General features: G+C 45.4%; 1 protein-coding gene across 2 annotated transcripts in view; it reads left to right on the forward strand.

Moving 5' to 3' along the window:
- Window positions 1-10,978, forward strand: part of LOC126405456 (myosin-9-like) — a 52,712-nt gene extending 41,734 nt beyond the window's left edge. For both annotated transcript variants that reach the window (XM_050069195.1, XM_050069198.1), the window contains 22 exons: window positions 632-740; window positions 911-1,042; window positions 1,239-1,445; window positions 1,551-1,688; window positions 2,712-2,835; window positions 2,973-3,144; window positions 3,286-3,498; window positions 3,602-3,746; window positions 3,944-4,150; window positions 4,313-4,417; window positions 4,870-5,022; window positions 5,135-5,383; window positions 5,473-5,685; window positions 5,777-5,989; window positions 6,123-6,284; window positions 6,394-6,522; window positions 6,619-6,707; window positions 6,798-6,921; window positions 7,050-7,258; window positions 7,518-7,626; window positions 7,748-7,920; window positions 9,414-10,978. In XM_050069195.1, coding sequence (XP_049925152.1) covers window positions 632-740; window positions 911-1,042; window positions 1,239-1,445; window positions 1,551-1,688; window positions 2,712-2,835; window positions 2,973-3,144; window positions 3,286-3,498; window positions 3,602-3,746; window positions 3,944-4,150; window positions 4,313-4,417; window positions 4,870-5,022; window positions 5,135-5,383; window positions 5,473-5,685; window positions 5,777-5,989; window positions 6,123-6,284; window positions 6,394-6,522; window positions 6,619-6,707; window positions 6,798-6,921; window positions 7,050-7,258; window positions 7,518-7,626; window positions 7,748-7,920; window positions 9,414-9,525 — 3,487 coding nt within the window. In that variant the 3' untranslated portion in view covers window positions 9,526-10,978. The remainder of the gene's footprint in view (window positions 1-631; window positions 741-910; window positions 1,043-1,238; window positions 1,446-1,550; window positions 1,689-2,711; window positions 2,836-2,972; window positions 3,145-3,285; window positions 3,499-3,601; window positions 3,747-3,943; window positions 4,151-4,312; window positions 4,418-4,869; window positions 5,023-5,134; window positions 5,384-5,472; window positions 5,686-5,776; window positions 5,990-6,122; window positions 6,285-6,393; window positions 6,523-6,618; window positions 6,708-6,797; window positions 6,922-7,049; window positions 7,259-7,517; window positions 7,627-7,747; window positions 7,921-9,413) is intronic.

The raw sequence follows: 10,978 nt of genomic DNA on the forward strand, positions 1-10,978 counted from the left end.
AATAATATCAATGGGGGCTGTGGGCAGGACATTGTTACACAGCTGTGCCTGGGACTTCAGGCAGAGAGACCGCTGCATCAGAGCAGAAGAGCACGTTTTAAAATACATTTATTTTATCAGTTAGTTATTAACTTTTATTATTTTTAGCAACTTGCCCAATCGGGCAGGTGAGTTGTTAATTTACATGCCCGACCGTGAGTTTTACTTGCCCCGGGCAATCGGGCAGTCCTTATTGTTGAGCCCTGTGAAGTTTTAACTGCCACAAAAAATTGATCTAACTCTACTTTTTTTCATAATTTTATTTATTTTTTTGGCAAAATGAGTCAAGCTCTTCTGCGTCAAAGGTCCCATTTCTGATGTTACGAATCTTAACATGCTCTTAAGATTGTTGGCACAATGTAGATCAACCTAACTCACTCTAATAACTATATTCCTAAATAAAACAAGAGTTACTTTAAAAAACAAAGATTATTTGTCCATAGATTTTTGTTAAATTTGGTTGAAATGATCGTGAAAAGTGAATTTAAGTGTCTGATACCTGTAGACAACCTGATGATTTGTCTTTAAGTTTGTTGCACTGAACTGCACCCTAATATAACTCTGTGTATCTGTGTCTGTTACTGCCTTGTAGAGCTTTTGCCAAGAGACAGCAGCAGCTGACTGCCATGAAGGTGATCCAGAGGAACTGTGCTGCTTACCTTAAACTCAGGAACTGGCAGTGGTGGAGACTCTTCACAAAGGTGAGCATAAAACTCACTCGCAACATCTAAGCTGAGAGATAATGAGAGATGAATAAACTACCTTCTTATGTATTAGAAAGGTCTTGAAAGTCATAAAATTTGTATCTAATAAAAGGAAATACCAACATGCAGTTTTTTAACTCCCGTTATTTCTTCCATGTCGTCCTCAGGTGAAGCCACTTCTGCAGGTCAGCAGGCAGGAGGAGGAGATGCAGGCCAAGGATGAAGAGCTGAACAAGGTGAAGGAGAAGCATCTGTATGCTGAGCAGCAGCTCCGGGAGATGGAGGAATCACAGCGTCAGGTAAACTGAAACAAACCACAGTCTGTGTCAAGTTATTTTCTTCTCCAGGTCAGGAAATTTGGTGTGAAATGTAGATCAAACATCCTGCCCTTCCACATCATATTCACTGATGGATGATGGAGGATGCTTTGTTTGAGTCTAAGTGCTGTTTACCCTGGATTTAAGTTAACTGTGTAATCTTTTTGCATGCTTGCAGCTGTGCGCTGAGAGGACTGCCCTGCAGGAGCAGCTTCAGGCAGAAACAGAGCTCTGTGCTGAGGCTGAGGAGATGAGAGCCCGTCTGGCTGCCAGGAAGCAGGAGCTGGAGGAGATCCTCCACGACCTGGAGGCCCGCGTGGAGGAGGAGGAAGAGCGAGCCTCTCACCTCATTTCTGAGAAAAAGAAGATGCAGCAAAATATATCTGTAAGTTCACATCTATACACCCACTAATTCAAACATATAAACACTTTATAGAATATATAGTGTTTGATTTACTTGCCCAACCCTTCTGTTGTTATCTGCACACAGGACCTGGAGCAGCAGCTGGATGAGGAGGAGGCAGCCAGACAGAAGCTCCAGCTGGAGAAGGTCACCATGGAGGCCAAGATGAAGAAGATAGAGGATGATGTCATGGTTCTAGACGACCAGAACAACAAACTAAACAAGGTTAGAATGAAAAGCACGCTGTGATTGGTCGATTGGAGTAGTGTGTACTTGTCATTCTTTTTGGTGTAAGCAAATTGACAAACACACTGAGCCTCACCTGTGTCGGGCCGAGTTTTAAAGTTTGAACGGGGTTCAGTGTGACGGAGACATTCACGTGATGTAGTAGAAAAGCTAACTGCACTAACAACGGACCGGGAATGTGCAACATATTTTGCTGAAACTAAATATATCACACAACAGCCAGAGAAGATATCGTATTGAGTTGCTTTGAGCTGTAAATTCCTCCATGTACGCAGCTGCTTGTACTGAAGAGCAGCGTGAAAGCGAGGAGTGCTCTCAAGGCTGCGAGTAATACAAGATGGTCAGTGCCTGTTCCTTTCAAAAGCGCAACGGCCAATAGGGTGCTGCAGGGATGATTTGTCTGCCAACACGGAAGTTATCATCGCCCTAGTTCCCTCGACAAAAACTCAACATGATTTTTCCAGTGGATTTTGGGTTATTGCAGAAAGTAAGCTCTGTGGGACGTTTTGTTTAGCAAGAAAATATTTGCAAATTAAGACCATCGTTGAGATTTTTGAAGTGCAAATGCTCTCACCAGAAGTAAAAAGCTAACGAACTACACCACGTGGTCAAGCCATGGTCAAGCCGTGGTCAGCGTGGTGATGTTCTGTAGTCTAATTTAGCCACTTGTTGGCAACTGTGTTTTTTAAGTCAAAAGCGTCAAAATTAACAACTGGGGTATTTACTGACGTTTCATGTTGTAGAACAAAACGTGAAAGAGTCTTAAACCCATTCAAGAAACCCTTTGACTTCAACACGATGGAATCAGGAAACATAAAATACTAAATCCGGGTTTTAGGACTCATTACTGCAGCACTCTTAACGGAAACATCATCACTCACTCCGACCAATGGCGTCACTTCATAACTCGCTGACTCACACTCAGTGACAGCCGTTTAATGGGCCTCACAAAAAACATTAAAGTGCACCATCTCTGATCATTTACCCTGTTTGTGAACACAGGAGAAGAAGCTGCTGGAGGAGAGGATCTCTGAGTTCACCACCAACCTGGCCGAGGAGGAGGAGAAGTCCAAGAGCCTGCAGAAACTCAAGACCAAGCACGAGGCCATGATCACAGACCTGGAAGGTATGAAGAGAACATGATGGGCAAACAGTCACTTACCTAAACTGGTCCTAAACAGAACAAGGTGATATTACAAGTTTCCAACTTTAAGCATTGTTTTTTTCTCCCTTTGATCTTGTGTTTGTTTTTTTTCCTGTCAGACCGCCTGCGCAGGGAGGAGAAGCAGCGCCAGGAGCTGGAAAAGAACCGGCGCAAGCTGGATGGTGACTTCAACGAGATACAAGACCAAATTGCTGAGCTGCAGGCCCAGATTGCTGAGCTCCGTGCCCAGCTAGCCAAGAAGGAGGAAGAGCTCCAGGCAGCTCTGGCCAGGTCTGTATGGGACATTATTTTCCATTGTTACCCTTCAGTTCATGTGTCAGCAGTGGTATTACAGGCTCTTGTAATCAAATGAAAGACTCCCCACCCTCCTGCTCCATTTACTCATTTTTGCTGACCCGTTCCTCCCTCAAGGATCGAGGAAGAGGCAGCGCAGAAGAACCTGGCCCAGAAAAAGATCCGTGAGATGGAGGCTCAGCTCTCTGAGCTGCAGGAGGATTTGGAGCTGGAGAGGCAGGCCCGCGCCAAGGCAGAGAAACACCGCAGGGACCTGGGAGAAGAGCTGGAGGCCCTCAAGACTGAGCTAGAGGACACTCTGGACTCCACCGCCGCCCAGCAGGAGCTCAGGTAGAGATACTAAAACAGTTCAAGTGATGCAGTGTGACGCACTGAGGTTTGAGTCTGTTGTACATCGTGACATAAGAGATTAACCTCTGCTCTCCATTCTCAGGACCAAGCGTGAGACAGAGGTGGCACATCTAAAGAAGACCCTGGATGACGAGGCCAAACTCCATGAACATCAGCTGACTGAGATGAGACAGAAACACAACCAGGCCTTTGATGAGCTCAATGAGCAGCTGGAGCAGGCTAAGAGGGTTAGAGCCTTGTATTCACCTGCTGCTATTTCTCCTCAATGCATATTGTTTTTTGACTGCAGAAACCATTAATGCTTCGCCAGAGGTTGTGTCACTGTCAGCTGCTGCCACACATAGAATGTGTTTCTGTGGGAAACACTGTTTTATTTTTATTAAAGTAATGAAAATGATTGACTGAAAATCTGCCTTCCTTGCAGAACAAAGTGTCCATGGAGAAGGCCAAGCAGGCTCTGGAGTCGGAGAGGAACGAGCTCACCATTGAGCTGCAGACACTGATGCAGGGCAAAGGAGATTCCGAGCATCGCAGGAAGAAGGCTGAGGCCCAGGTCCAGGAGCTGCTGCTCAAACATACAGAGAGCGATCGCCAGAGGCTGGAGCTGGCCGAGAAACTGGCTAAAACACAGGTACGACTCTTTTAACAATCACTGTCTGGGTTTGCTGCAAATGACCTGTGTGTTGAGTGTGTGATTACATTTACAGACTTTTCTGTGTCCATACAAACTGAACACTGAGTCGATGATGTGTTGTTTCTGTTCGGTGGTTAATTTGTTGTCTTTGGTCCACAGGCTGAGCTGGATAACCTTAGCGCCGTGCTGTGTGAGGTGGAGGGAAAGTCCATCAAGGCTACAAAAGACTGCTCAGCTGTGGAGTCCCAGCTGCAAGATGTTCAGGTAGATTCAGAGTTTATTTTGAAACATGCAAAATAAATAAAAATTAAAAATGTACGTGAGAAAACAAAACCAGAAAAGCCAGCAGACAAATTCAGTAAAAAGACACAAGTATTTCATGATGGAAAAGGAGTAGGAGGAAGTGAATACGTATCAAAGCCTACGCCTTATTAATGTTTTATCAATAAGCTTAATATTAAACAGTATAGAATTAAATTAAAATGTGCTCCACTTTTCTGCCCCAGTATTCACACACACCTTGATCAAATCAACAGTGAATCTGGATTTACAAATTTTAAACCTAGTTTGACAAAACTCTAATCATAAATAATCTCAGATCCTTGTTGGAGCAACCCAGGCTGTGTCAGATGATCGATTAGGAAAAACCTTTAGATAATATTAAGTTATCAGATTGCTGCATATAATTCACCTTTACGTGTCCGTGTTTACTACAGGAACTGCTCCAAGAAGAGACGCGTCAGAAACTGTCACACAGCACACGTCTGCGGCAGATGGAGGATGAACAGAACAGCCTGCGAGAACAGCTGGAGGAAGAAGAAGAAGCCAAGAGGAATATTGAGAGGCAGCTGCAAACCGTTCAGGCACAGGTAAGAAGAAACACATGAACGTGTCCCTCAGACTGTTGACACATCATCTGAACTACCTGGGATGTGTTATGAAGCACTGAATGTTTGAGTGACGCCATGTCTGTCCTCATAGCTTATGGAAATGAAGAAGAAGGTGGAGCAGGATGCAGGTTGTCTGGAGAGTGCTGAGGAGGGCAAGAAGAGGCTTCAGAGGGACCTGGAGGCATCAAGCCAGCGCCTGGAGGAGAAGTGCGCTGCCTTTGAGAAGCTGGACAAAACCAAGACACGTCTCCAGCAGGAGTTGGACGATCTGCTGGTCGACCAGGACCACCTGCGACAGATTGTGTCCAACCTGGAGAAGAAGCAGAAGAAGTTTGACCAGGTGAGACAGTGAGACGAATAAAAAACTTCTTAAATCTTTACAGACTTGTTAGGATGAAGATTTGACACTGTCGACCTGTCTTTGTCTAGATGCTGGCAGAGGAGAAGAACATCTCTGCCCGCTATGCAGAGGAGCGTGACCGAGCTGAAGCCGAGGCCCGTGAGAAGGAGACCCGGGCTCTAAATCTGACCCGTGAGCTGGAGTCTCTGATGGACATCAAGGACGAAGTGGACCGCAACAACAAACTGCTGCGTGCAGAGATGGAAGACCTGGTTTCCTCAAAGGACGATGTTGGCAAGAGCGTAAGTCTGGAGGACGTGTTTTTCTAAGGTGCACTTGTGTCTGTGTGGTCTGTTTGTGCCGTCATCACAAATCCTCCTCCCTGTCCTGCAGGTCCACGAGCTGGAGAAGTCCAAACGTGCGATGGATCAGCAGCTGGAGGAGATGAGGACTCAGCTGGAGGAGCTGGAGGACGAGCTGCAGGCCACAGAGGACGCCAAGCTGCGCCTGGAGGTTAACATGCAGGCCATGAAGGCCCAGTATGAGAGAGACCTGGCAGGACGTGACGAGATGGGCGAGGAGAAGAAGAGGTCACTGATCAAACAGGTACAGACGGGACTGAACCAGATCATTTCAGTTAAATGTGGTTTGACTTTAGTTCTGTATTAACACTGCTTAGGGTGTAAGCATGCAGGTGCAGTCTCCTGATTGTGGCTGAAATCAAATGTGCGTCTATCAGGTGCGGGAGATGGAGATGGAGCTGGAGGATGAGAGGAAGCAGCGCTCTGGAGCCGTGGCCGCACGCAAGAAGCTGGAGCTGGATCTGAAGGAGCTGGAGGCCGGCATCGACATGGCCAACAAGAACCGCGACGAGGCCCTGAAGCAGCTGAAGAAACTCCAGGTGAGTCACTCGTTGAAATGTCTTCAATGCAACAGAGAAAAATCTGTAATGTGTTTAAATGTCACAGTGCAGCTTGTTCCCAGTTTGACTGACTGCTGTGACTCCGCAGGCCCAGATGAAGGATCTCATCCGGGAGCTGGATGATACTCGCATGTCCAGAGAGGAGATCCTGGCTCAGAGCAAGGAGACGGAGAAGAAGCTGAAGGGCATGGAGGCTGACATGATCCAGATGCAGGAGGTCGGCACGCACACCTCATCTCTACGTTAACTTCCTGTTCTATCCCCCTGCTTCTGTTTCACACTGATCGCTCTGTTCTCATTCATGCGTGTTCAGGAGCTGGCAGCTGCAGAGCGGGTGAAGAGACAGGCCCAGCAGGAGAGAGACGAGCTGCAGGATGAGATCAACAACCAGGCCAACAAGAAGTAAGACACCTGTCGAACTCCAGTGAAATGGCAGAGCTGTCAGTTGTGTTATCACCTGTTGATGACCACATTTGTATTCTGTGTCCTCAGTGCTCAGGTTGCAGAGGAGAAGAGACGGCTGGAGGCTCGTATCGCTCAGCTGGAGGAGGAGCTGGAGGAGGAGCAGTGCAACACTGAGCTGACCAACGACAGGCTGAAGAAATCAATGCTGCAGGTCTGTGGACACAGATACAGCAGCTCATTATAGTGTCGATGAAAACGGTTGGATTATAAGTTAATAAATGTTGACTCACCTTATCGATCATCTGTATTGAAGCTTCCTTGTCAAACTGTTTGTTCCAGAATGACCAGATGAATGTGGAGCTGGCCGCAGAGCGCAGCACCTGTCAGCGCGTGGAGGGCGCCCGGAGCCAGCTGGAGCGTCAGAACAAGGAGCTGAAACTGAAGCTGCAGGAGCTGGAGGGAACTGTCAAGTCCAAGTACAAGGCCAACATGGCTGCCCTGGAGGCGAAGATCGCTCAGCTGGAGGAACAGCTGGACATGGAGACCAGGTGAGAGCCTCCGCCGTGGCATTTATGTTGCATAATATATACTGTTGAAGGGACACATTTTTAAAATATCCCATGGAGAGAGACTCTCACTGCAGCCTGTTTAATTTTTCTGAAAATGACGGCGTGCAGCCTCGTTCTGTGGACGATAAACGAGCCGCAGACTTCCATGTGTGTCACCGCTGATGAGGAAATGCTTAACACTTCCTCAGTCAGCAGGTCAGCCTACAGTCTGTGACACTGTGTGTTTAATCTGTCTCAGGGAGAGGCAGGCTGCCACCAAGCTTGTGAGACGCACGGAGAAGAAACTGAAGGAAGTCATCCTGCAGGTGGACGACGAGAGACGCAACACAGAGCAGTACAAGGACCAGGTCAGAGGTTCTCCGTCACTGATGTCAAGCCGATAACTGTCCTGTCATGGTCGCCTACATCTGTGTGAACACACATCAGAACCTTTTTGTCTAATCAAACTTTGTTTTTGTCAAATCGCAGTCCGACAAGTTGAACTCTCGTATGAAGCAGCTGAAGCGTCAGCTGGAGGAGGCTGAGGAGGAGGCTCAGAGAGCCAACGCCAACCGAAGGAAACTGCAGAGGGAGCTGGAGGACGCCACAGAGTCGGCAGACGCCATGAACCGTGAAGTCACCAGCCTCAAGAACAAGCTCAGGTGGGAAAAGGGATGGTGGAGTCCCAGTAGCTTTCACAGAGAGACCCTAGATTTTGGTGGTCAAAGGTCACTGTGACCTTGCATCCAACTCTATCATGAATGCGACATCTCAAGAACACCTTTAGGGAGTTTCTTCAAATTTGGCACAAATGTCCACTTTGACTCAGCAATAAACTGATTACAATTTGATAGTCAAAGGTCAAGGTCACTGTGACCTTGCATCTGTCTCATTCATGTGAATCCGATATTTTAAGAGCACCTCAGGGGAATTTCTTCAAATTTGGTAAAAACGTCAGCTTGGACTTAAGAATTAACTGATTAGAATTTGATGGTTTAAGGTCAAGGTGACTATGACCTTGCATCCAAATCAATCTCATGAAAGCAATATCTCAAGAACACCTTGAAGGAATTTCTTCAAATTTGACACAAATGTCTACTTTGTCTCGACAATAAACTGATTAGAATTTGGTATTCAAAGGTCACTATGACCTTGCATCCATCTCATTCTTGTGAATGCAATATTTGAAGAGCGCCTCAGGGGAATTTCTTCAAATTTAGCACAAACATCCACTGAAACTCAACGATAAACTAATTAGATTTTAGCTGTCAAAGTTCGCTGTGACGTTGTATCCATCCTTTTCTCATGTATGCAGTATCTCAAGAAGGCCTTTAGAAAATTTCCACAAATTTGTTTCAACTCAGCTCAACAAAAAACTAATAAGAATGTGATTGTGGAAGGTCAAGGTCACTGTTACCTTGCATCCAGCTCAATCTGATGAATGTGATATCTCAAGAACACCATTTCTTCAAATTTGACAGAAATGTTCACTTTGTCTCGACAATAAACTTTTAGGAGCATCTCGAGGGAATTTCTTCAAAGTTCGCACAAACTTACACTTGGACTCAATGATGAACTGATTACAATTTGGTGGTCAAAGGTCAAGATCACTGTGACCTCACATCCGTCTCATTCTTGTGAAAACGATATTTCGAGAGCACCCTGAGGAAATTTTTTAAAATTCGCCACAAATGTTCACTTGGACTTACCAATTAACTAATTAGATTTTAGTGGTCAAAGGTCAAGATCACTGTGACCTCGCATCCCTCTCATTCCCTTGAATGCAATATCTCAAGAAGGCTGGTTTACTTGGATTCAAGAATGAAATGATCAGAATTTGATGGTCAAAGGTCAAGGTCACTGTGACCTCACAAAACATGTTTTTGCCATAACTCAAGAATTGGTGCTTTAAATATGACAAAATGTTACAAAAATGTCAAATAGGATACAATGATGAGGTGATGACATTTTATATCCAAAAGGTCAAAGGTCAACTCCACTGTGATATCATAATGTTCTGAAAAAACACTTTTCTGGCCGCTACTCAACATCAGCGTCCATGTTTTCACCGACATGGATCTAAACTGTACCTGGATCTTGCCTGGTTCGCTGAGTCGTACAACTATGAGACACTAACTCCAGTTTTCTGTTTCAGGCGTGGCGACCTCCCCTTCACCGTGCGCCGCACTGTTCCCCGCGGTGGCCTCGAAAGTGATGAGGACGGGGAGCCCAAGACCCCTGAGACCCCGGAGCCCAAGCCTGAGTGAGGAGCCACAGTGCCGCTCGACTCCTTAGAACCGCATCACACATAGACCGATCCAAATTCACATACGAGCACACATTACTGTACCTACTGAGCAGAGAGGAACACAAACACCTTCAGTCCTGTGACGCTCTGATCTCTGTAACACTGACAATCTATGCATTCTCAACACACTCTCTCACACACACATAGAAGCCAGTTAACTCGGACAATCACCATGCTGACAAACACACACACACACACACACGTTGTTATTTTTGGGCCAAATTTTTCGTTTGCTTCATTTTTCATTCTCTGGGAAAAAAAATATTTTTGTAAGGAAACATTCCAATTGTGAAAGTCCTGATTTAGGATCTATTTTTCTAATTGAAGAAGAGAAAACAAAGAGAGAAGTTGACACAAATGAAGACAGATTACTGGAAGGGGACCAAAGTTAAAATCTCAGTCTATAGAATTGTATTTTATGCAGAAGTTTTTATAATGGTTAAGAATGGAAGTGCTTCGTGTTTATTATGCTCGCGCTCTCGCTTCAGTTTATAATGAAGGTTTATATGCGGAAATGTATTCTATCAACTTAGCTGCAGTTAGTACTCGTGACTACGCTTTTGGGCTTAACTATGTAACACACACACATTTCCTCGTGGTAATTAGAGGCAGATTTCCTGATTGGAGACTCATTGACGCATACTGAAGGCATCTGATTGTGACTGTGCTGAAATTTAATTTTGCACTGAGATAAAAAACAAACACTTTAGCCTTGACGTTATAAACCACTGCATCTGTGTGAAACATTGACGGAGGAGCTTTTGGAAAGACCGGGCACATGCTCATTTAGTAAGACTGCCAACACACACTAAGGCCTTAAAATGCAGCTGAATTCTCCTGGGCGGGGTTTGTTGGCTTTGTTCTTCTGGATATGCATTGATTTTTTTTTTTTTTTTTTACATTTATCACTATCAGTGTTTTTGTTTCTGTTCAAGGTAAAGTTTGAACGGGGGTGGTGGGGTAGTCTATTACTCACAGCACACACTGTATTCTCAGAGCACAGCTTGTGGAGGTCGTTGCACAGCAGGTAGACTCAGGAGGTAGTGGCGCTCTTCATCACTGTAACCTGTGTACGCCACGCTGACAGGGCTTCACATAGACGCGACATGTGGCCAGGTGTTGAGTATCAGATGAACAGCTCTCTCTGTCAGGATGATGTTAACCCCTCGCAGGCTGTGCTCAGGGGCTGCTTTCAGGCTCACACTGCTGGGAAGTGAGAGGAATGTGTTGTTAAGAAAAACAGCTCATAATTAAAAAAGATCGCACTTAAAATAAAAAAACAAATGAAATCCAAAAAAAAGAAGAAAAGCCGCATCTCCTCGGTTCTTTTGTAATGTTCGTCTGCACCTCTGGAATGGAAATCATGTTGTGAAATGGTATTATTGCAATTAAAGAGGCTTTCTAAACTGCTA

Source organism: Epinephelus moara, chromosome 18 (assembly GCF_006386435.1).
Source record: "Epinephelus moara isolate mb chromosome 18, YSFRI_EMoa_1.0, whole genome shotgun sequence".
Taxonomy (NCBI): Eukaryota; Metazoa; Chordata; class Actinopteri; order Perciformes; family Serranidae; genus Epinephelus; species Epinephelus moara.